The sequence below is a fragment of the Podarcis raffonei genome, chromosome 3 (genome assembly GCF_027172205.1).
Source record: "Podarcis raffonei isolate rPodRaf1 chromosome 3, rPodRaf1.pri, whole genome shotgun sequence".
Taxonomy (NCBI): domain Eukaryota; kingdom Metazoa; phylum Chordata; class Lepidosauria; order Squamata; family Lacertidae; genus Podarcis; species Podarcis raffonei.
Genome location: NC_070604.1, coordinates 35,621,744 through 35,647,235, shown reverse-complemented (window position 1 = coordinate 35,647,235; position 25,492 = coordinate 35,621,744). Strand labels below are relative to the sequence as shown.

General features: G+C 43.6%; 3 protein-coding genes across 6 annotated transcripts in view; 1 reads left to right on the top strand and 2 right to left on the bottom strand.

Moving 5' to 3' along the window:
• PRIM2 (DNA primase subunit 2) overlaps positions 1 to 2,073 on the bottom strand; it is a 65,582-nt gene extending 63,509 nt beyond the window's left edge. For both annotated transcript variants that reach the window (XM_053381142.1, XM_053381143.1), the window contains exon 1: positions 1,529 to 2,073. In XM_053381142.1, the coding sequence (XP_053237117.1) occupies positions 1,529 to 2,044 (516 nt within the window). In that variant the 5' untranslated portion in view covers positions 2,045 to 2,073. The remainder of the gene's footprint in view (positions 1 to 1,528) is intronic.
• On the top strand, positions 1,733 to 15,892 carry RAB23 (RAB23, member RAS oncogene family). 3 transcript variants are annotated; one of them, XM_053381149.1, is made up of 7 exons: positions 1,733 to 1,813; positions 5,595 to 5,808; positions 6,908 to 6,993; positions 7,931 to 8,087; positions 9,527 to 9,609; positions 11,019 to 11,111; positions 12,298 to 15,892. In XM_053381149.1, exons 2-7 carry the CDS (start codon positions 5,654 to 5,656, stop codon positions 12,435 to 12,437), a joined length of 714 nt encoding a protein of 237 aa, XP_053237124.1. In that variant the 5' UTR covers positions 1,733 to 1,813; positions 5,595 to 5,653; the 3' UTR covers positions 12,438 to 15,892. The 3 variants fall into 3 exon arrangements, with proteins under 3 accessions (XP_053237124.1, XP_053237122.1, XP_053237123.1); XM_053381147.1 differs by lacking the exon at positions 12,298 to 15,892 and having other exon boundaries at positions 11,019 to 11,326; XM_053381148.1 differs by lacking the exons at positions 1,733 to 1,813; positions 12,298 to 15,892 and adding an exon at positions 2,083 to 2,174 and having other exon boundaries at positions 11,019 to 11,326.
• Positions 15,893 to 17,057: 1,165 nt separating this feature from the next.
• On the bottom strand, positions 17,058 to 25,031 carry BAG2 (BAG cochaperone 2). The gene is made up of 3 exons (XM_053381141.1): positions 24,215 to 25,031; positions 18,612 to 18,721; positions 17,058 to 18,002 (listed from the first exon to the last, which is right to left on the bottom strand). Exons 1-3 carry the CDS (start codon positions 24,592 to 24,594, stop codon positions 17,602 to 17,604), a joined length of 891 nt encoding a protein of 296 aa, XP_053237116.1. The 5' UTR covers positions 24,595 to 25,031; the 3' UTR covers positions 17,058 to 17,601.
• Positions 25,032 to 25,492: the final 461 nt, after the last annotated feature.

Here is a 25,492-nt window from a genome sequence, read left to right as displayed (position 1 = left end):
CTATCACTGTGCCATTGAGAGCGTGCTCACTTATGGCTTATGTGTGTGGTACGGAAGCTGTACTACCCAGGACAGGATGGGGTTGTGCAGAGTTGTTAAGGCAGCAGAGAGCATTGTTGGCTGCCCACTCTCCACCTTAGATTTATGCCACAAGGTGCCATAGGAAGGCACTGGACATAGTAAAAGATCCATCGCATCCTGGTCACTGTCTCTTCGAGCTCCTGCCGTCGGGACGGAGATACAGGACGATGAAGACAAGAACGAGCCGTCTTAAGAACAGCTTCTTCTCCAGAGCGATCTCAGCCCTGAATGGGAAGCCTGGACTTTGAAAGTCATCTAATCTTCCTTGCTGTACTATACTGTATTGTTTTAATTAGTGTTTTTATGGAGCAGTCGAGTAATTTCGTTGTCCCTGAGAGGGGGCAATGACAATAAAGATATTATTATTATTATTATTATTATTATTATTATTATTATTATTATTATTAAAGGCTAAAAGCAATGGTTGCAATCCCTGTTTGCATCTGCTCCAGCACTTGTCTGCCCATTCCACTTTCAGATTCTAAAACTATAAAGGGCCTCACAATTCAATTCTGCGCATAAGGAGCTCTATCCTAAGCACCCTGGAGCAAAGCTGGGTAACTCCAGCAACTCCAAACTGTGAATCTGATTTTCAAGGGGAAAGCAACTAAATCCATATACGGTATGCTAACACACTATACCTAGTTCAACCCTTCTGTCTTTCCAGGAATTAATTTCAGTTTGTTTACCTCCATCCAGTCCATCATTGACCCCAGACCCCTATTCAGAATCTCTCTCCCCCCCTTCCCAATTTGTGAGGGTAAGGAGCAATAGAGCACATAACCAATGACAACCACCTCTGCACCTCCATACTTTCCTAGCAGCTTCATGCAGATAGCATTGGGCACAAGGTCAAACCCTGCAGGACACCATAGTTAGGCCAAAGGACAAGGTGTGTAATAGGAGACCTGTAAATGCATATAACAATACAATACCTGCAATGAATTGCTTGCTCCTCCAAACAATTCCCGCCCCCCCCCCCAGTTGCCTCTGACAACTAATCTGTAATGGAAACCAGTCACACTGAACTCCGTAATCTTTCACCCCAAAAGCATGATGTTTTCAGAAGTCCAGCTAAGTGAGAATTTGAACTCTCTTCTTGGCTGAAGTAACAACGCTTTAAACCTGTGGGGACGCCCAGCCCGTGCTCAGGACCCACAGATCCTTCATCCTTGCCTTAACCCTTCTATTGCCCTAAAACCCACAACCCTATACGCACTTACCTGGGAGTAAGTCCTGGTGGACTTACACCTAGGTAGGCGTGAATAGGATTCCACTGCAAAACCCTTGATCCTTATTAGGATGGGCGGAGGGGAGAGTTACTGGCGCCCTGGGCGCTGTAGCAAGCGAAACCACCACCATGCAAGGGCTTGCTGCTACCTAGGCGCCAACCGCGCTTGTTTAGGAGCAATAATACACCGTTCATCTCCGCGGGGTTTTTTCCTACGTCAGCCTGGGCTTGCATAAGGATCTGGTTGCACATCCAGGACGGAGAGCCGCCAGGCCAGGGCGCTTCGCCTGCTTCGCCCGGGCCGAGCTGCTGGTGGCGGATCCGGCGCCTCCCAGAGCCGAAGGGGCTGCTGCTCCTCGTCGCATGTGGCGTTTCTCCTCCTCCTCCTCCTCCTCCTCCTCCTCCTCTTGCAATCTCCCACCCGGGCCAGCAAGGCTGTTCCCGCCCACCGAGAGCAGAAGCGGGCGGCGGAGCCAGGGGACTCGGCGTTTGCTCGGGGCGGTAAGCGCCTCTCGCCTCTGGAGGAAAGCGGAGCCCGGGAAGGGCGGCGGCCCGGGATGTGTTTGCCATTGGGAGGAGGTGGCGGGTGGCGGGGAGAACCCGGGATGATGGTGATGGGCGTAAGCTGCTGGGAAGGGCCGGCCCTCCGCTTCTCCCGGCTGGCCGTCGCCGTGGATGCGTCTTCCACGCGCGCTGCCGCCGGTTAGCGAGGCGCCGCTGCTGGGGTGGCATCGGGGAGCCGGCCGGCCGGCCAGAGCCTGCAGCCCGGCGCGGCCCCGGGCGGGAAGCTGTGAAGCGGGTTGGCTGCTGTGGGAAGGCGGGAGCCCGGCGCCTCCCCCACCGGGGCTGCCTGGAGGTGCTGGTAAGGTCGTGGAGGGAACGGCCTGTGCAGGCGACTTGGTGTTGGCTTGGGAGGCTGCAGGGAGAGAGGTGGAGCGGCCGAGGCGCGCAGCCTGTGCGTAATGTGCGCGCGTGTGTGGTTGGAATTGCAAAAATGTCCCGTCCCCCCACCCCGGCCCGAGTCTCCGAGCGAGCCTTTCTCCCTACCAGAACTCTCCTCCCTCTATTATTATTATTTTTTACATTTGTGTACATTTCCTCCAGAGAGCTCAGGATGGCAAATCTTGGTTATCCTTTTCCCCATTTTAACCGTCACAACAAACCTGTGGGGTAGGTTTGGGCTAGGAGACGGGGACTGACCAAGCAGGGTGAGCTTCATGACGGAGTGAGGATTGTCTCTCGCCCTGCCCGGGATTCAGGTAGTCTGACTCCACTACACCTGCTTCCCTTAACAGAAACAATGTTCTTTCAGCTGGGTAAAGGTAAAGGGACCCCTGACCGGTAGGTCCAGTCGCGGACGACTCTGGGGTTGCAGTGCTCTACTGGCCGAGGGAGCCAACATATGTCCACAGACATTTTTCCAGGTCATGTGGCCAGCATCACTAAGCCGCTTCTGGCGAACCAGAGCATCACACAGAAACGCCGTTTACCTTCCCGCCAGAGTGGTACCTATTTATCTACTTGCACTTTGATGTGCTTTCGAACTGCTAGGTTGGCAGGATTCAGCTGGGTACCTACCCTATAAAAGGTTATTACAATTATTTATTAAATTGGTATACCATCCTCAGATGGTGGAGAAGCTGAAACCGGCTTCAAAATCCTTGGCTATGAGCTCACATTTCAGAGTTGTGATGACATGGCACTCAGTACGTACTCTGGGTTTCTGATATTTTTATTGCTCTCCGATGGTCCAAGACAGAGTTCTCAGTCAGATTTATACTTTGTCCTTCCACATTGCGGAGATTTTGCAACCACGGGGTGTCCTGCATTACGAAGCAGCCCTTGCAGTTATATTGGTTGAAGTTCTGCACTTATTTGCCTGCCTTCGTGTACCTGTCACTTGGCAGGCCTAGTATACTCCTTATCTTAGATGGTGATACTGTGTATTTTGTCTGAATAGCTAACTGCTCCGTTAGTTACGTTTAGGGTGAGACTTGGTATATACAAAATGATGCCCTATGAAAACCACTTGTCTGATAAATTTGTTAAGTGTCAGGGTGGTTTCTTTTTTTGAAGAATACTAAAAGCCATGTGAATGAGTTTCCCTGAGTCTAATATGTAAATGTTGCTTGGGGGAGTGGTAACTCAAGGTGGAGGTACCAACAAGTTTAGGGGTCCTGTGGTACAGTCACTGCTCTGATCTGGGCTGTACGGTGGTACCTCGGGTTAAGTACTTAATTCGTTCCAGAGGTCCATTCTTAACCTGAAATTGTTCTTAACCTGAAGCACCACTTTGGCTAATAGGGCCTCCTGCCGCCGCCCCGCCGCCGGAACACGATTTCTGTTCTCATCCTGAAGCAAAGTTCTTAACCCGAGGTATAATTTCTGGGTTAGCGGACTCTGTAACCTGAAGCGTATGTAACCCGAGGTACCACCGTACATGCTTCGTCTGCTGCAGTGGCTGTATGTCTTGGAGGGCCTTGCAGAATTCAGGTGTGCAAATTTACAAAATCCTCCAGAAGTGACCTCTGGTCTTAGTCAGTTTACAAATTATCTTCTTCACCAGGTGACTTCTTCAAGCAGTGACTATTGTATACTGCACCATTGGCCAGTTGAGCCTGAGCCCCATATACTGTATGTAGAGTCACACTAGTATTGCACATTCCTGGTGGTGAGTTAGGGGGCTTCAGAAACACAATGAAGACATGCTCTGGTGAATGCTACATGTACAGCCCTGGGTGGAGCTACCACCCTTGGAAATGTCTTGGTGTCCCATTGTTCCTCTCCACCCCCCCCACTCTAATTATGGCCTCTAATTTACAGTGTAATGTCAGAATAGTTGCTCACCTAGGGAACTTGGATAAGGCCAACCCAGAGAACAGATACTCTAATTATATTAGGAGTAGAATTTGGCCTGGGAGGCTGCTTCCCACGGCAGCCAACGTGTATGATGTAGGAAGGAGCTGAATAGTTTTTTGTGTGTAGTTTTTTCTCTGTGTGTGTCTGTGTGTTGGAGATTTATGAGATGAACTTGTGGCTGGAAGGAACATTACACAGGGTGGGGAAGGAAACAAGCAACAGATCATACTGAATGGAATGAGGCTAAATCCTCAGAGAGTTTGCACACTGACATCTGACTTAAACCTGGGTGTGTGTATCTTTGGAAAGGCGCTGGTGTAGACATGAAATGCCTCGGAAACAGCAGCCTCGGGTAGGAATTAAGACGTGAAGGGACTGTAGTGTGATACTGTGCAGCCGTAAGATATGTATTGCTGCAGACATTGTAATTCTGAAACATTTAGAGTAACTCTCTTTCAGTTGTTGTATTTGTATGGGCTACTTAACCAATCTTGATTTTACCCTCTTTTCAAATAATAAACAAATACTTTATGGGGCACTGTTAAGAGAATAAATTTCTGTTGTGCATGCCTGGTAAGAAAACAAGCCACCCTACTTAAAAGAGCACTTGTCGTAACTTGTTACAATTCAAATAGGTATTTTTTAAACTTTTGCTTTCATTTTTTTTCATACAGTACTGTTGGAAGGGACGCGGGTGGCGCTGTGGGTAAAAGCCTCAGCACCTAGGGCTTGCCGATCGAAAGGTCGGCGGTTCGAATCCCCGCGGCGGGGTGCGCTCCCGTCGTTCGGTCCCAGCGCCTGCCAACCTAGCAGTTCGAAAGCACCCCTGGGTGCAAGTAGATAAATAGGGACCGCTTACTAGCGGGAAGGTAAACGGCGTTTCCGTGTGCGGCTCTGGCTCGCCAGAGCAGCGATGTCACACTGGCCACGTGACCCGGAAGTGTCTCCGGACAGCGCTGGCCCCCGGCCTCTTGAGTAAGATGGGCGCACAACCCTAGAGTCTGTCAAGACTGGCCCGTACGGGCAGGGGTACCTTTACCTTTACTGTTGGCCTTGGAATTTGAGGGTTAATGATGGTGTTAGCTTGATGCAGCTTGGTAAGAGCAATGAGCTAGAAAGAATAGACATTCTGTATGCATCTTCTTCCTCAGGCAACAAAATTCTGCAGCAGGATCTTTGGGCGTGTGTTAGTATCTGATACAATTGACCCTGACTATCCTAGTTGTCCTTGGGTTCAAGGTGTATGTGCTGACACTGAATAGTCAACTTGAGGGCATTCAGCTGTACAGTGAGATATTATGCCTTGGGAAAAAGACAAAGACAGGGTCTACAAGCCACTTATCTCCCATATACACTGTAGATCATAGAAGCTAGAATCTTTAATAGCACTATCTTTAATAGTATTTTTACTCTTTCTCTTCAGATACGGGGAAGATCTAGCTAAGACTGTGAAGTAATTGCAGACCTTGGGGATTTGCCAAAATGTTGGAGGAAGATCTGGAAGTGGCCATCAAAGTGGTGGTGGTTGGAAACGGAGCTGTTGGGAAGTCCAGTATGATCCAGAGATATTGCAAAGGAATTTTCACGAAAGATTACAAGAAAACTATTGGAGTTGATTTCCTGGAAAGAGAAATGCAGTATGTGTTTTAACATATGGGGGCACAGTTCCTTCTTGCCACTCTTTGTATGTCTCTCTCTCTCTCTCTCCCTCCCTCCCTGTGTGTGATGCTTTTTGTAAGGGCTGAGCTAATGTTTTCTTGGAGAAAAGTGTTGTGACACTATTCTTCCTTTCTTTAACAGAGCTGAAAGTGCGGCATTTATATGCTAATTGTATTCTGCAGACTTTCCATAGAAGTGCCACATTTGCCGACTTGAATAATAAATGCAAAAAAATGCACAGACTGTGTAAAAGACCAGCCCTTTTAAGGAAAGGTCTCATTTGTCAGATGAGATAGAAAGGTTGTGTGAATGAGTGAAAAAGTGGGGAATATTTCTGACAGGGAATAGCAGTATGTTATGTAGGGGACAAGAACATCACAGTAAAAGTAAGCTGGAATTTTAAAATTTCACTAACACACAGTAGTGAAGTCATTTTCACAAAGAAAGAGGGGAAAAGTAAGATGCAGGATGGTTTTCAGTTGAAATCAAGGCAGTGTTGTGTAGCAGTTACAGCAGTTACTTCTCAACCTTAGGTCCCCATATGCTGTTAAACTGCTGTTCCCATCATCCCTAGTCAGCATGGTTGATCGTTGTGGGGTGAGGGAAGTTGTAGTCCCACAGCCTTGGGTCTCCATATAATGATAAACTACAGCTCCTGTCATCCTTAATAATCAGCCATTCTGCTTGGCGACAATGGTGATTGTAGTCAAACCAGAATCTGGGGACCTAAGGTTTGACAGGCTGTGTTGGATTAGAACTCAGGAAACCTGGGCTCAATCTCCATTCAGCCATGAAGCATACTAGGTTACCTTTGGCCAGTCACACTCTTTTCATTCTCACATACCATGCAGAGTTGTGAGATAAAAGGCAAGGGTCAAGCGCTATCGTGATAAAAAAATGATTTTTTTTAGAAAAGGCATAAATAATTTACAAGGAAGTAGGATAGATTTAGGTGTTCCTGAAAAGATGTGGGGTATAAACGCCACTGCCACAAATGTACTTTAAATAAGAAATTTATTTTGCTTTTTATAGTATGATTAAATATTGAGAATGTATGCTGTTTTTGTTTTTTTTAAGAGTCAACAATGAAGATGTCCGACTGATGCTGTGGGACACAGCAGGTCAAGAAGAATTTGATGCAATTACGAAAGCTTATTACAGAGGTAAATAGAATTACTAGCATACTGACATGTCGGATAGGAAACTGGCAATGGTTCTAGGCTGTGTTACTTTTGATGTCTCCTAAACAATGTGCATTGTTAGATTCCAGCCAGAGAGGATAAGAGGAGATGATCAGTTTTAATTGCAAAGCTTTTTAAGGTGGCTTTCCACATGGTAGCTATAAAGAAAGTCTGGTGTATTAAAGGCAGCCCTTAATGAAACAAAATTTAAGAACCACTCGTCTAGTTCCTTCTGCACACCTATTTTGTTCATCCACACCTATTTTATTTCTTTTGTATTCTACCTCTCCAAAGTTTGACAGGGATTAATTAAAATTAAAATATACAATATAAAACAATACTCTATAACTGCAGGTATTCTCTACAACCCCAGCTCAAAGAACTTTGGCTAAGGCATAAGCTATTGGGTTTCATTAAGTACACAAGGTTTCGTACTGCTTACAGTACAGGAGTGACTGCTCAGAATTCAGGTAAAATGCTTGCCAGTGTATATACTATTACCTTCTATTCACTGTTGGCAGTGGGGAGCTAGATAGAATATCATGAGTAACTAGTTCTTATAATAACAAGCAGTGGTGTTTTTTTGTTCAGATCCAAGTATTTGACTCCAGATAAGGGGCTCATTACATGGTTCTCTTTAAAGTGTAGTACAAACAACCCTAAGGAGTGATTTTGACAACTAAGACACCTGTTTACTGTGCAGCCCTTAAGACCTGAGTCAAATGTAAGAACAAAGTCTTTGGGACAATAAGCCATGTTTACTCTGGTATAAGTCCCACTGTGCTCAACACAAACTAGCTGGAAAATGCTTGCTTTATTTGAATAAAGTAGGAAAAAACAGTCCTGTTCCAGCTTCTTAATAGGTTTGATGTGGTTAACCAAATTTATCAAAAAACCGGTGCTTAATTGTGACTTTTAGGAGCCCAAGCGTGCGTGCTTGTGTTTTCGACTGTTGACAGAGAGTCTTTTGAAGCAATTCCTACTTGGAAGGAGAAAGTAGTATCTGAAGTCGGAGACATCCCTACAGTGCTTGTTCAGAATAAAATTGACCTCCTAGATGAATCTTGTATAAAGAAGTAAGTGCTGTTGCCATGCTTTGTGAAATCAGTTTTCAAATCGCTTAAATGACTTTGTAATGGTCACACAAAAATGCAAACAATTCAAAGAAGCGGCAAGTATTCGGTTTGATAATGGGCATGGATATATATGGTCCGTTGCGGCTAGCTACCAGCATGCAGGCCACAAACTAAACAAATATAGCTACATGTAACTAAAATACATAGTAAAACAATCTCATCCAAACACCAAAGCATCAATAATTAAAATGTATAATAAACAAGCCCATTTAAACAACATAATAATTAAAGCAGGATTTAGAGAGTATGTAGTGAGTACAAATGCAAATGAGGTGTATAGTTAGGTGGTGGTTAACTCTCCCCATCCCACTGGCCCCTGCAGTCTTATCACTCCTGTTCTAACTCCAGTGGTTATTTTTCTTGTACTGGAAGTGAGCGTGGCTTGGGCAGGCTGGGAGGTGAAGAGAAGTAGCTCAGCACCTCTAGTCCATTCCCAATTCCACTTTAAAATCATTCATGCCCCATTCTCCAGTTCACACTGGAGGATAGACCTGCATCTCGGGACATGGTCCTGGCACTCTAGGGTATAGTTTGGCCACAGGCTGTATTGAAATGAATGGCTTCCTATTAAACTTGGGTGGTGTAGGGGTTAGAGTGTCAGACAAGGGCTTGGATGGTGAGGGTAGAAATCCCCACTCAACCATGAAACTCACTGGGACCTTGGGACATTCACTGTCTCTCAGCCAAACCCTCTCCACAGGCTTATTTTGGGGAGTGCCCCTCTGAGCTCCTTGGATGAAAGATGGAATATAAATTTAATAAACGAATGAAGGAGATTTAGTTTAACTTGGTTTATGTATGCAGGAATTATGTTTTCCCTGTTATAGCAGATAACAGATGAACTCTGAATATCTTGATTGATTGCATATATTTCATAAGGTGCTGTGATGGTTTATAACAGACTACTGTATATACAGTGGACACTCAGGTTGCGAACATGATCCGTGCGGGAAGCACGTTTGAAACCCGCAGCACCGCGTGTGCGCGTGTGATTCGGCGCTTCTGTGCATGTGCAAAGCGCGATTTAGTGCTTCTGCGCATGCACAAGCACCCAAACCCAGAAGTAACCTATTCTGGTACTTCCGGGTTCGGCATGGTGCGCATTCCAAAGCGTCTGTAACCCGAGGTATGACTGTATTTTTAGTTACGTTTGCCTGCCCACCATCTGTTAGCTCCACCTCTTCAGTCCTTGTAGCAAATAAACCTAAAGCTACAATATTGTCAACAGCAATCATCTGCTGCTCTTGCATACAGTTACCTTTCAGTAATCTAATCTACTATTGATTAAATATAATCTAAATTAATTGTGTCTGTTGTACTGGGGGGTGTGTGTGTGGAAAGAACCAGTGTCTGAAACAATTTTCTGCTCCGGTAAACAGTGAAGAAGCAGAAGCGTTGGCAAAAAAGCTAAAATTAAGATTCTACCGAGCATCTGTAAAGGAGGACCTAAACGTAACAGAAGGTAAGAGTTCGCTGTAACTTTTCCAGAAGGGAATTTCAAATGTTGTCTGCTTATTTCAGTGATGGCCAAACTTGGCCCTCCAACTGTTTTGGGACTACAATTCCCATCATCCCTGACCACTGGTCCTGTTAGCTAGGGATGATGGGAGTTGTAGTCCCAAAACAGTCGGAGGGCCAAGTTTGGCCACCACTGGCTTATTTTCTTATTTTCCAACACTAATGTCAAGCCTAGTTCTCACTGAAGTGATCAACCTGTATCAATGCTTGTCTGCAACACCTAATTTTTAAGATACAGGGAATCTCTTGTGGCTGGACTGAAGAGCATTTGGTCATGCAAATCTCCATTTGCAGTCTAAAGTGGTACATCCCAGTGTTTACCACTTCAGTGAGAGCTAGGCCCAAGTAAAGTAACTTCTCAAGCTAAATTCAAATTTCAAAGGGAATGATTGAAAAACTAAGAGCTCTAAGGCTGGCAGCAGAGATGTATGGGAGCAACCATACCTTGGTAGTAGAGCACGGGCTATGCAGGCAGAGGGTCCCTGATATTGCCAGGTAAGTGTAGGAAAGACTCCTGTCTGACACCATAGGTGTGACTTGATAAAAGGCAGCTATTTACATTCCTATAATCATGATGAAAAAGAGATTGGTTTTAATGTCGTAAAGCAGGGTCGGGCAGCTTGTTCAGCAAAGAACAAACTGGGTGTACATATTTAGCTGTAGGTCATTCTTATAAATATACCAGGTGTTGGTTGTCCAAATTGTTCTGAAATGGTTTTTCAAATCAGCCCTTGACAAATAAGGTGCTAGCTTAATAATAATAATAATAATAATAATAATAATAATAATAATATTTATTTATTTATACATACATACATACCCCGCCCATCTGGCTGGGTTTCCCCAGCCACTCTGGGCAGCTTCCAGCAGAATATTAAAATGCAATGATTCATCAAATATTAAAAGCTTCCCTAAACAGGGCTGCCTTCAGTTGTCTTCTAAAAGTCCAATAGTTTTTTATTTCTTTGACATCTGATGGGAGGGTGTTGCACAGGGCGGGCACCGATATCAGTGCTACCGATAAGGCACTGTGCCTGGTTCCCTGTAACTTGACTTCTCGCAGTGAGGGAATCGCCAGAAGGCCCTTGGCGCTGGACCTCAGTGTCCGGGTAGAACGATGAGGGTAGAGACGCTCCTTCAGGTATACATGTGATTCATCCTGACCTGCAATGTGCGTCTTATCTTGCATGTGACCACCTTCTGAGACATTTATGTGGTTGGATTTTTCTTTTTCTATGGTCGGTAGGAGTTTTGTTACTTTGAAATCAGACCTGGATTAGTAGCTAGAATATGTAAAACTGTGCTTGTCTCTTTTTCTTAATGCCTGAAAGTTTCTTTATATATATTCTGCAGTTTTTAAGTATTTGGCTGAGAAGTATCTTCAAAAACTCAAACAAAGAATAGTTGAAGATCCAGAAGTAGTACACACAAGTAGTAACAAAATTGGTATGTATGCCGCCAGACAGTATTGCCTGCTGATAAAATGTACTGTTAACTATGGGGTGCCTGTTCTGTTCCTAGTGCATATCAATGAAAGTGAAATAAAAAAACACTTAATTTGCCAAATACCTGTAGGGAAAATGGGCTCTGTGTGTGTGGCTATGATTTCTATTCTAGAATGTCAAACTACGGTACTAATGACATGAGGGCATTTCAGCCACTTTTCTTAAAATCTTGTGCACTGAAGTTATGCAAAGAATGGACAGTGCAGAATTCCCTGCATATTGACATTGTTTGAAAATATATAGCTGCCATTAATGGTAATTATGCCGGCGAAGATGTACAAGAGATGGCTGTTTTTGTTTTGTTTTGTTTTTAAAGAAAAAACTGGCACCTGATGAAAAAAGCTTTGTAAACTGTCTTTTGTACATAGACACTGAACTTTTGTATGTAGCTCTTCTTTAAAGTATTTCACAGTCTGCTCTCCCCACCCCCACCCCATCGCCATTTCTTGTGTCTGAAAGTAAGATTTGTTGTCGCAGGGTTATGTCTCTGCTGTGCTTTAGTTGCCAAGTGATGAGTGTGAGTGCCAATGTCCAATTACTGAGGGTGAAATTCAATATAGCGTTAACTGGAGTATGTGAGAAACGAGCTTTCCTCGCGCAATGGGACTCCCGGCCCCGCACCCCCTAAACTTGGGGCTTCCCCGACCCTTTAAGGGTCACAGGGAGAAGAGAAGGAAGGGAAATTTCATTGCATAAGCAGATCTCATTCCAAGCAACAATTTAGTTGAATCCTGCCCTTAGGTTTTTTCTTTTGCAAAAAGATATATTAAAGATTGACAGTAGCATGCATTAATTTTATTTAATTGTCTCTGGGATCTCTGCTTGTGAAGTCATTATTTGATCAGGCACACATTTCTAAAATGGAAAAACTAAGGATAAATTGTGCATTATCCATGCTTTTACATTAAGTTGTATTTCTGTCTATCTATCTATCTATCTATCTATCTATCTATCTATCTATCATCTATCTATCTATCTATCTATCTATCTATCTATCTGTATACAGGACACATCTCACAATGTTCAAGATGCTACAATTAAAATTTTAAAATCTCTCATATATTTCAAAGATGGTCAGTTTGCATATATGTAACTCCGTTTTTGTGCCTGTGCTTGATTTCAAATAGGTGTTTTCAACACAGCAGGTGGAAGTCATTCTGGGCAGAATTCTAACTTGCTTAATGGTGGTGATGTCATCAACCTAAGGCCAAACAAACAAAGGACCAAGAAAAACAGAAGCCCTTTTAGCAACTGCAGCATTCCCTAACACTCCCGCATAGAGAAGAAAAGATGGTCTGACACAGCTGCTCGGCTGAAACCCATAAGGGACACAACTGGCTGTAGAGGTGTTTTACCAGTGCTTTAGCAGATGTTGCACGCATTGGATCTTGCATTGATAGTGGATATTCCTGTTGCAATGAATTATTATCAGTACATAATGAGACCCCCGGCAGCACAAAAATAGAACCGTTGCCCCCATGCATTTGTTTTACATACAATAGGACAACTTTCCAGGCGAAAGATGCGTTGTATTAAAGTGTACAATAGGTTTCACTTTAGGAAAAAGAAAAAGAAAAAGTTCAGCTGAAATGCTTAAGTATTGGTACCGTTCAAGAGAAAATGCCTTTTCCTTCTTATTTGACCACATAGCTCAGTTGGGATTAATAGTTTGTTAAACTACCCTATGCACATTCTGGCAATATTGGCGGTGCAATATTTATATAGCTTATGAATTCTAGCTGCAATGTGTGTATATAAAAACTTGGTCAGAGATTCAGGATAATAAATGAGGTACTGGGCCCAATGATAGGTTCCTGATAATTTCTGAACTGGCATCCTAAAGATGACTTTCATTTTTTAAAAAATTGAACAAACGCAAATGGTATTGTGCATGCTTACATTCTCCCTACTCTGTGGGCCTTAACTTTTCTTTCAAAAAATTGTACGGTGCCAAAGGCAAATACTTCTGCTGCTACACCTAGATGTTTTAGTTAATTTAGTGTCATATGTATATACATATATATTCTAAATTTTAATGAGGCAAGCAGGTGATAAATGGTACAGCCTGGTAGTTCTATTTTCAATCAGCTCTGTTTTTGAAAAAATACAACCCTATAGCTTATATATTAATGGAAAAACATGGCAAAATATAGAGATTTTTTTATCAAAGTGCTTTTGAGGACTTTTTCTAGTGCTTGTTGTAATATCTATTGAGCATCCCAGGTTCAGGGTAATAAGCCCCCCCCCTTTTTTTGTTACTTTAAATACACACTTGTTCTTAATCATGCCGTTGTGGCTCTTATGCATAGTCTTAGAGCAAGACCTTCCAGGTTCATGGGACATACTTTAAATAAACATGCATAGGATTAAATTGTTGGCCCATTAATGGTGTACCCCAAGAAAGTGGCTTGGAGCCAGAGCTAAGGGTACATATTGGGACTTGGGGAAAACCGACTTCCATACCCCTTCCTCTCCACAACAGCCCCCCTGAACATGGTCCACTAACTTTTTGGAGGCTGAATGGGGTAGGGTTATGAAGGCTCTCTCTGTGGATTCTCCCTCAGCACTCCTATGTCACAGCCCACCCCATTCATCAGGATGGCAACATTTTCAGGGCTCTTGGATTGAGGGCATTAGTTGTTTTTAAAAAATCTCAAGCTGCAAGATCATTGGTAAAACTTTAACCCTAGTTTTCTTTGTTGAAGCATGCATTTATAAGATTGCTTTCTGTTTACATGTTGTTTAATATTTCTACAGTATTTCTGTAACTAAGTTCTGTCACTACCAAATTACTCTGATTCTAAACTTTGGATATTAGTAGCTGAGGAACGTAATTATATCCAAGGGCGAATAACATGACCTGGAGCTCTGGCAGCTGAATTGTACAGTTCTTTTGAATATTGATCTCGTTTCATCAATGTTACTTTTCAGCTACCCAATAGATTTAAAACTATATCCATCAACCTTGAAATACTGCATTGTCCGTCCTAAGAGCACATCCCACAATAAGAGTTATATTTTGAGAGAGGGCTTCTGAAATTCCATGAACATGCATATGCTAAAACTAACATACTTTCTTCTTCGATGAGAGTCTTTGCCTAGCTATCGAGTAACATGGAATGAAAAGTATATAGCTATACATACATAATGAATAGCATAGGATTCCTTTTGCTTTCATAACCATTCCCATTGCTGGCAATGAGTTGGGCATTGCAGTAATCAATCCCTTACTTCATTATGAATTGTTGGATTAAGTACCTTATTTTTTAAACAAGTGCATTTACTCACTGGATGGCTGTAGATGTATGGGTCCAAACTGTATTAAGTCTTGCTTTGTTTTGACAAATGCAAGAGCATATCAGCAAGTTACCAATTGTCCACTGTCAACTCAATCTTACTTAAGTATCTGTGGCTCTGTGTGCACATTATTTTTATATGAAAATTTTTACATTAAACTAGTAGCCTTACATGTTTTGTACTTGTGAACAGAAGGAATCTGATCTCAGTGATTTTTTTACTTGTTTGCCTTTGTATAAAATAGTGCAAATGTAATGTGTGTTTATAACATGTACTTGTGCTGCTGTACGTTGAGGTTTGAGCGCATACTGTTTTCAGAATTTAAAGCTTGAGTTGAGTGCCTTTAGTAGGCTAAAGATTGATAACGGACCATCCTAGATATCTCTAGGATATCTTTTCTTAACGCCAGAAAATTATTACAGAAGTCATCTGTAATGCATTTCCAATATAGATGTATTAAGTGCAGAAGGAAGATGCACTACCAGTCATTTTTGTATCATGTTCAGCTACGAGTCCTGTTGGCAGAAGCCCTGCACCAGGATTTCTGTTTGCACAAGGGGAGTTCCCCCACTTTTCCTCCCCGCATGCACCCCAGAGCAGCACATAAGAGAAGGAATTGTTCCATCTGGCAAGCCAACATACTTGCACTGAGGAATCAGTCAGTGTTGAATTCCTGCCTAATGAGCAACTGCGTTAATTGAAAGTCATTGCTAGATGTCTAAGCGAGAAGACTTTTCATGCAAACAACAACAACTCTGCATATATTGCTAAATGTATGGGTAACACTGCCAGCTTTGATAGTTGTGATAGCTGGCCCATTTTGAAGGAGGGAAGTGGGTCCTGCTAACACCTCTACAGCGGTGATTTGTGCTGTTAACCAGCTATCTACCTTGCTCTTTGTCTACAGTCCCAGGCTAGAAAACATCATTTTTCATGCAGCACTGAATACTGGAAGTGTATCTCTCTCTGCTTGTTCCTTTATATGCACAAAATAGACTCCATTGGTATTGTCTGTGTGCCAAAGCCTATTTCCATACCCCTGTGCCCCTTAGGTGAATTGGAACCGAAGGATTTTAACCGAAAGCTGATTTTCCATAAAACTGGCATGCAGTCAACTGGTATTTACTAACATTCTTTTCCTAAATCATAATATGCCTTGGATACAATGCAGTGTCTGCCGGGCATTCACCTATTCTCAAATTTTTAAAGGTGCCAGTTATGTTATAGTGTGCCTGATTCTGAGTTATGTTTCAAGTCTTAACTATTGTAGGATAACAAAAGTGACTGGTATTCTGTCTGTTTACTGCATTTATTAATAAGCTGTAGGCAGATTTTCATTTTTTTAAAAAACAGAAAACCTCCAGAGCTGTTTACAGTAGTAAAAACTATGCTAATGAAGTAATAAACATCCCTCAAACAGCAAAATATCATTGCAGTGCTGGAATTATTAAATCAGCATCAGTGGACAAGGGAAATGTCTAAGTGAGGAAGTATGTTTTAAATAAACAATTGAAACAATTGCGCCTGCTATATTGCAGAGGGGAGCTTGTTCTAAGGGGCCTGCCTCTGTTGTTCCCAGGTGGAGTTCCACTGGTCATAGCATAGCCCTTTAATGGTGCTTCTCTCACATAATGATGCATCAACCTCCCCCCAGACCCACCTGCATAACCCTCAGCATGTGGCTTGAATGAGCCATGGTGAATAATGGTCAAAAAAACATATTGTGATTGGACTACACAAGCATCTTGTCCATGTTTGTAGGATGAAAAAAACCGAAACTGGTGCCACCAAGTCAGGCATTGGACACCTCACCTGGACCTGGAAATAATGGCAGGACTCAAGTTCCTATGAAGGCAAGCCATTTGATTCTCTATGCACCTAGCATTGTCACAGCAGGCTTCCGAGAGTTCCACCATCTCCTTTGCAATGGTAGATGCCAATAAACCCCACTGGGTGGGCAGGTCAAAGATGCATTGGAGGTGACTAAGCAACCTTCATTGCTTCCACCACAATAGGGTGCACAGCACACGTTTGGTCAGCTTCACAGCGAGTCTTTGTGCACCAGCTATCATTTGGCCTTCCACACTACCCAGAGCGTTGCAGAAAACTGGGGAGCAATTTCCACAGTCATAACAGAGTTGTAGCAACTTACGACCAAATTAATACTTACACGTTAAGATTTCTGAGCAGGTGGAATAATAGAGGGAGTGCGACTAGAATATAAAGTTTCTCACAATTTGCCTTGGTCCAGCAATTTGTAGCTCTATAGATAAAAATAAATAAATATAACCTTTACCCCCCCCCCCAAAAAAAAGGCTATGGAAGTGTTTACAATGTAGAGTGCAATCTACTTTTATTAATTTTCAGCAAGAAAAAAGTGCACATCATTTTCTTTGCATCTACTGCAGCAATCCATTTACCGCAGAATCCTCTCCCTATGCAATGCTCATTTACCTGCCTTTTGTGTGTGAGTGTGAGTCTGTGTGTGAGAGAGAGAGAAAGAGAGGAAAGGAAGTGTGCGATGTGACATTTTTGAACATGATGGTAGACACTGAAGCTTTCTAGAGAACAAAGCAAAACAGGGATTGAGGAGCTTCTGGAATTCAGCAGCAGATTTTTTTTATAACAGAAGTATCAAAATACTAAAACAGTTAACTGTACGGGAGCAAACCAAATACAGCTTATGAAAAGTTAAATCATTGGCACATCATCAGATGCCTACATTTTAATACTGATATCAAATATGGCTATAGCTACCTATTTTAATATATCCAGGACGCTACTATTCCCCACACAGAGTAAAATAGGCTGGATAACTCTGGGGGAAGAAAAGCAATGGACTGAAAACTGCTGGATGTTCATGTGCTTCTACAGTCCTATAGCTGCTTAATCCTGTATCTGCCGCAGAGTGAGGAAGCGCTTCATATGAGTCCATTTTTTAATTGGTAGTCTTCTCACTGAGGGTAAAGTAAGGGAATTTTGCCTAGCTTCTTCCCTTTTAGCTATGCCTCTGTGCTCTGAACGCCCAAGAGTTGGTTTAAGGGCTACATAGACATGCAAGGTCCTCTGGTGTTGCTTTTTTCTTCTTCAAATTCCAGGGAAGCAGCAATTCTTTGATTTATTTGATTTTGCTTTTAATCTTTCCCGTTGTTGCAGAGGTGCCTTGCGGTGGATTTCTGGTGCTCCAATAGCATGATGGATTTTTCAGAGTTTTCTATGTTCCTGAGAAGAGTCTCTAGCCGTCTTTTGATTTTCTTCTGATCTTCTATTGCACATCCAATTACAACAGACTGGAATTTTTGGTTAACAGGTCCAGCAGGCACCTCAGATGTACAAGCACCATAAAGTGACATTAAGCGGCTCTTGGAGTCTTCCAAATCATCCAATAGTTTGCCAACTATTTCATCGATCATCCGTGTGGCATGTAATAGGGACTCTTGTTGCTGGGGATTTCGGATGGTTTCTACCGAAACCTCCACCGTGAGGGTTCTGCCCATCAAACGTTTAGCAGTCAGACTGAGTTCTTCTCTTTCACCTGCATTTTGAAAGTGAAAACGTTTTGGTTTTAAAGCTTTACATCAAACCAATGTGCTGTACTAAGTTGGAAAAGTCAAGCTAAACTAGTAGTATTATTTGTATAATTGCCTCTTCTACCACACAACATAGAAGCTGGGAGTGCAATCATAGTTCTAGTGGGCTTGCCAAGAGATTTTCTCTCTTAGGAGAGGGTTTTGACTTGGCCAATATTGCAGCTATCCATGCAAAATAACAAGTGTTTCACTACCAGGCAAAGGGGCTCAAACATTGTATGGTGTGTTTTCCAAGAATGTGAAATTATGAGTTTTATGAATGGTACACAATTGGTGTTGCTCCACAGATGGAAGGCACCCATCAACAATAACAAGGAAGGGAATCATTTTGGGTGATTTCTCCTGTCTCCCTGCAACCTTCTATTCCTCACCCCAATAGGACTGGGATATCCACACGCCCATGGCACTTTGGAGTGAATTTTGGGAGCTACAGGGAGTAAGAGAAATTGCCAAAAATAGCCTCCTTCCACCAATTGGCTACTACCCTATACTGTATATCTTTTTTTTCATTTGCCCAAAGTGAGTGAGTGATTCAAGAACTGCTGGACTCTTACCTTCACTAATGTTCCTCATATCCTGGCTGTTTTGTATGCCATGGATCATTTCTAGAAGTGATTCCTTTTCCTGCTCCATTGAAGATGCTGTATCGCGCAAAGCTTCAACCCTGGGAAGAGGAAAAACCAAATAGGAAGAGAGTTTGTAAACAATCAAATGCTACCCGTAGTGACATTCTCTAGCAAATAACTGAAAATAATTGCTCATTCATGGCAGTACCAATTCATTTTACAGTGGTACCTCGGGTTAAGTACTTAATTTGTTCCGGAGGTCTGTTCTTAACCTGAAACTGTTCTTAACCTGAAGCACCACTTTAGCTAATGGGGCCTCCCGCTGCCACCGTGCCGCCGGAGCATGATTTCTGTTCTTATCCTGAAGCAAAGTTCTTAACCTGAAGCACTATTTCTGGGTTAGCAGAGTCTGTAACCTGAAGCATATGTAACCTGAAGCATATGTAACCCGAGGTACCACTGTACATTTAGAGTAGATAACTAAATTACTTGTGCTGCCCATATTTTTTCCTACCATGCAAATAAGGGCGGAAGAAGGCCATTGCTACTGAGAAAATGGCACGGTGAAGAGATTGATCCACTTGTGGAAATTGCTGCTTTGGCCTTTTTGAAAGGAATTCAACTATTCACACACACACAAAATTTCAATTGTGTTCCTGCAGGAAGGTTTAAAAACATTTTCTTGAAATTGCTTTGGGGTTTGCTTTATTATGGAACGAGGGCCAATTGGGGTAATCTCCCTCAGAAAAGTGATGCGGGGAAGGGGTTTAAACATGGCATGGCTCTTTTATAAAACCTTTGAGACTGCTGCTCATAGATCTGCTGAGTCATGTCTGTTCAAGCCTCTGTTTCAGCTTCAGGAGAAGTGGTGTATTCAGTCATGAATGTCTACAGAAAGACATTTGCACTAAAAAACGCTCAGTGTTATGAGAACTGTGTTCCCTGCTCCTGAAAGATTTAATGGGTCTCTTCTTCTACTACAATGTATGAAGAGGCTTTTATGGGTCAAATCAATGCTGTGCTTGTGTGTGTGTGTGTGTGTGTGTGTGTGTGTGTGTGTGTTTTTAATTGTCATGCCCACTGTTACATTCATTCACATATCTCATTAGAAATCCCATTAAAATATTCAAAGCCAACCTTACCAGCAGGACTAGAATTCCTAAAAGTGTGGTCTTCCGCTTCCACAGAAGTAACTTGTTATGCTGGAGTTAAAATTAATTTCACTATCTTGTCGATTGCCTACATTCATTCTACACCGACAGTGGTATGGTGGTGTTATCCCAGTGGAGTTTTATGTTTGAAAACAGAGAAGTCCGTATTGTTTTACACCTGTCTTTTCCAAACTGTTAACAAAAATATTCATGAAGCTAAGGTAACAGAAAAGCCTTGAGCTTAGTTCTGTGTTTGCCTAGTGCCTCTTCAAACTGCTGATGGGTGCGCACATGATGGGGTGCTTTTTCGTACAAAACAATTATTCATTAATTAATAATATTACAGTGGTACCTCGGGTTACATACGCTTCATGTTACAGACTCCGCCAACCCAGAAATAGTGCTTCAGGTTAAGAACTTTGTGTCAGGATGAGAACAGAAATCGGGCTCCAGTGGCGCGGCGGCAGCAGGAGGCCCCATTAGCTAAAGTGGTGCTTCAGGTTAAGAACAGTTTCAGGTTAAGTACGGACCTCTGGAACGAATTAAGTACTTAACCTGAGGTACCACTGTACATCTATATCCCACCTTTCCTCCAAAGAGCTCAATATTCCTCTCCAACCCATTTTATGCTCACAACTACCCTGTGAGGTAGGTTAAAACCTGTGACTGAGAGACACTGACTGGTTCAAGGACACCTAGTGAGCTGCTTTCTGCTCACGGAAATTAGCATGGTGGAGCAGTGGCGTAGCGTGGGGGGTGCAGGGGGGGGCCGGCCGCACCGGGCGCAACATCTGGGGGTTAGGGCAAATCCATGGGTTAGGGGGCGCAAATTACTTGCCTTGCCCCGGGTGCTGACAACCCACGCTACGCCACTGTGGTGGAGAGAATATTAGGCTAGAACTCCTTCTCTCAGATCTCTAGCTCTGTGTGAAGGGTTTGTTCTGTCAGGATTTATTAATTTATCAAGCGTGCAGCCACCTCGTTGAACGCTAGGCCTCCATCAACTAGCTGAACTTCCACAGCCAAACTGTTCACCTCGGCCCAGTCCAGTTCTAGGATATCCTCTCTTATTTTTCTAAGCTCTCTAGCTTCCTTTTTTGGAGATGGAAATATATGTTATGAAATGCAACAGCAGGAGCAGCAAGCTATTTCAGCTTCAGCAGGATTTGAAGGAGATAGCTTTAATGCTCTAATGTACTGTAATATAGTTTTCTATTTCTACTAAGCAGCAAACTAGTACTGCAGCATTGTTTCTTATTCAACAGGTTACAGCTCTGGCAGGGTTTGTTTGTTTGTTTGTTTGCTACCAGTGCCTTTAGCAGCAAGCTAACGATGCAAAAATTAAGTATGTGAACCCTTCACTTTATCACAGGAAAAGCTTCCTCGGCTAAGTTCCTTCAGGTCACACTCTTTTTAAGGCCTGAAATAGGACAGCTGGGGCGGGGAGGGGGGGAGGCTTAATTGTGTGCCCTCGTTTGTTCCCAGGTTTTACTTTGTAGAGTCTATTTTTAAAAGGTGTCCTGTGAATTCTTCAAATGGTAAGAGCCTATTTCCCACCACCGATGCACACACCTGGATGTTAGCAGTTAGGCAATTCAAGCTTCAGCTCTGGGGAATGGAAAAGGATTGATAATGTTTCTGATATAAAGATTTCCCTGCCTTAAGGAAGTGGAGCTGGAATGGAAGGTTCTCATTTTGAATCACATATTCCTGACAAATTAAAACCCTAAGCATATTTAGCATTGAGCAAATCCCATTGAGCCGAGTGGGGCTTAGAATCCTTAGGGCCCAGGCATTGCCAACAAAAAAAAGGTGCTCAGACTCCATATGGTTTGTGGAATGACAGCTGGGGCTCCCAGGTCCCTCCTAGTTTGGAACTATATATAGGCCTCTCCCACCATGCCACCTGTGTACGTCACTCATAAAGCTGGACCATCTTGCAGCAGCAAATTTCTTCCTCATTCTTACACAGATACTGAGGGAAAGTGTGAGGCAGCTGCAACCGGCTATGAAGTTAAAATGCCCCAACATCCTGCACGAGGTTGTAGCTCTTGGAGCTACACATGCACTCAGTTACTGAAGCATAAAATAATTGCTTGCATGAGGGGGAAAACACCATTTCAAAATAAACATGCATGTACATGTATCAAATCATATGACACTATTCAGATAAAAGCGACCAAGAGCAGCGAACAAATATTTAAAACAAACATTTAAATATTCAAATCAGCCATCAATCATATCTGTAAAACTCAATAAAAAAGGAACAACAGAGAATAACAAAGGTCACACTGAACTAAAACAGTTGAGAAAACACAGAAGAAAAGAGCCTAAGCAACTTTTATTTATTTTATTTTGACAAAGTAATAATCATAAATAAATAAGAATAAAAATAGCATTTTTTTAATCTGTTGCTGAAATGGCATTAGATAGAGAGAGAGCATTCCAGAGTTGGGGTGACACAAATGGAAATGCTCCATCACAGTCCACCTCACTTCTGCATACAAAAGGGACTCAGTGATGAGGACTCGAGGGACGATATTAATAAACAAGGATGTATTTGTGGTCTTCAAGGTATCTTGATCCCAAGCTATTTAAACTTTAAAACTGAAGCCTGAAATTAACCAGGTGAAATGTGTTTCTATACATCCAGTTTCACTTAATGTTCTATTATTAACCGTATTAACTTCTGTTAATAGCCCCACGGACAGCGAGCACCTTGCAGTAAGTTGCAGTAATATGTTATCACCTCCATTCCCTTTGGTATATGGCAGCAGAAGACCCATATCTTCCACAGCCTCCTATCTGACCTAACCAACTCTCCTGCACGCACCACCAGAGCACCTCATCAGATGTCAACGAGTCCTTAGATTCAAATGGCAACTCAGCTAACAATTCCCTGCGAAAGCTTCCAGCAAATCACTTCCAATCAACCTCTGTTATTTTACATCCTGACCACTGGCCAGGATGGGGGTAATAGGTGTACAGTGGTACCTTGGGTTACAAACGCTTCAGGTTACATATGCTTCAGGTTACAGACTCCGCTAACCTAGAAATAGTACCTCAGGTTAAGAACTTTGCTTCAGGATGAGAACAGAAATCGTGCTCCGGCAGCGCGGTGGCAGCGGGAGGCCCCATTAGCTAAAGTGGTGCTTCAGGTTAAGAACAGTTTCAGGTTAAGAACGGACCTCTGGAACAAATTAAGTACTTAACCTGAGGTGCCACTGTATCACCCCGTCAAGAGCACTGATTTCGAAATGCTGGCTTCCATTTAAGGAACAAGGCCTTGTTTTTAAAGTAGGAAAATACCTTGTATGTGTGTATTAGCAACTACAGGACCTCTCCCCAAATAGTAATGACAAAGGTCAAAGTGTCTTCTGGTGGACCCTGTCTTACACAGATAGGTCCCCTCAGGCATATCCAGTAGTGGCAGCAGTTGTGCATGGGGGGGGGGGGGCTGAGAGATGGCATTTTAATTCTTCACAGTGCCCCAGAGTGCCAAACTCATGTCACTCTGGAAAATATAAATGGTGGCTTGCAGTGACATGCTGGGTGAGCCCTGACAGCTGCCCCAGGGTGTCAGGTGCTGATGCCTGCCTTCAACTTAACATGTCTCTTGACACAATACACAGATATTAAAATGCACACAAGAGGTTTGGCGACAGAAGCACCCTTCACATATTAGGCTGAAAGTGGGAGAGCAGGACTGGGTGTTCCATCTCACCTCAACTTTCATAAATTCAGTTCAAGGAGAACAAATATTCTCCTCTTTCCCCCGACCCCAACGTGAACCTTCCAGAGAAAAAAATCCATTTAAAAAAAATAATCCTATGTGCATAGGATCTAAAGACATAATGGCTAGCAGTAAGGATGACACACACGATCCTGTGTCCCCCTCATTCCAGTTAATATGTGAAAAGTGCTAGGATTTCAGACATCACTTTGGATTGCGAAGCAATAATCGCTGCTTTCCCATGCCTGACACCACTAAAACCATACCTGAACAACAAAAGGAAAACTGGCTGCGGGGGCTGAGACACCCGGAGGGACAAAGCAGCACTTTGCAAGCTTGCAGAGCGATTCTAACCAGGGGATTATTAGAAAGATAAGATTAGTGAACATCCCTCGCACGGGGCTTAACAGGGAGCCTGGCAAGCAACAAAAGCCAGCCCCATATGGAAACCCTTCAAAAGGAAGACACGGGAACCCCGACGGGGAGAAGAAGAAGTCATATTATGATTTGACTCTGCTTTTTAATGCCCATTGCAGGACAGCAGATCTCTCTCTCTCTGCCTCCCTACTTTTTCCAAAGCTGCTAAACTCCATCCCTCTCTCTCTCTCTCTCTACTGTATATATATATATCAAGCCAAGCCAAGCCAAGCCAAGCCAAGCCAGACCACTGTCCGCCCCGTTTCCTAGCCGAGCCCGGCGGGTGTTACCTCCTCTCCAGCTGGTCCAGGCACTCGAGCAAGCGGCTGGATCGGTCCGCCATGGAGGTGGAACGGAAGAAGCGGCCCCGCAGCTGCCCCCCACCCGCTTGCTGCTGGCCGCCGGCTTCGGCGACGCTGGAGCTGCTCCTGGAGCTGCTGATCTTGGCCTGGGCCATGGCGGGCCGCGAGAGCCAAGACGACGTCGCCGCCGCCCGGTGCTGCTCCTTCCCCGCCCGCCGCTTGCCTGGAGAGCGTCCCCGCAGGCAGGCAGGCAGCGACTGCAGCAGGGCTGACACCCGACGCGCCGCCAAAGAAGGAGACGGGGCGCCCCCTCCCTTAGGAGAAGAGGGGCCCACCCCGCCCCTGCCCGCGGGAAGCGCTCTGCACATGTTCAGAGGCGCTGCCGCATCCCAGAACCCATCGCGTTCTATCCTTGCCTGCTGTTCGCAGCACTGGAAACGGGGTCTGTGGCTTAAGCGGCGCCCTAGGGGTGAGGGGAGCCCGGTGGTGTGTCATTCGTATTTGTTTAAATGAAGCCCTTTATAGCTGATTCCAGCCTTGGTGAGAGAGGTGGCTGCAAATGAATGCCTTAGAAGAAGGGCCATTTGTCTTCGTAATGGGCAAAGGGCCCTTGTGTTGGATCAGCAACCCTCCTCCTTCCCGCCCTCTTTCGCGCCTTGCCCTGGGAGCGTCATAGGGCGCCATGCCTGCTTGCCATTAAGGACATGCTTCTTGGTGCTTTCCTTTCGCAGCTCAGCTAAACGTGCCCCTCTTGCTGAGAAAGTGGCTAACCTTTTTTCTCTCCATCATCCTGACGCATATCCTAAAGTGGCGAGGCTGTAGGGTTTTTTTTAAAGGGGGGGCCACTGCAGTCCCTGCAGTCTTGAGCTGGAGCCAAAAGTTTGATAGCTTTACTCCCATTAACTGCACTGCAGTTGTTCTCAATTCTTTTCCCTCCTCCTCCTTAAAAAAAGAAAAGGCAAATCACCTCGTGGGGGGGGGGGAGAACCCACTGAAGATTTATTACACACTTCAGCAGGACCAAAGCAATTTTTAAAAATATATGTATTTTAAACAAATATTATTTAGAACACATAAAACACAAAACCTTACATTAAAAACACATGACACAATGAAAAGGACCCAAAGGCAAGGCCACAGATAAAAGTCTGTATAGTTTCAGGGTACAAAGTAAATTACACTGTACCTGAGTGGCTTAGCATAAATCTGCAAAAGGCTATTGTAGATACTACCACTAAATATTTGAATCTTTAAAAAGATCAACTG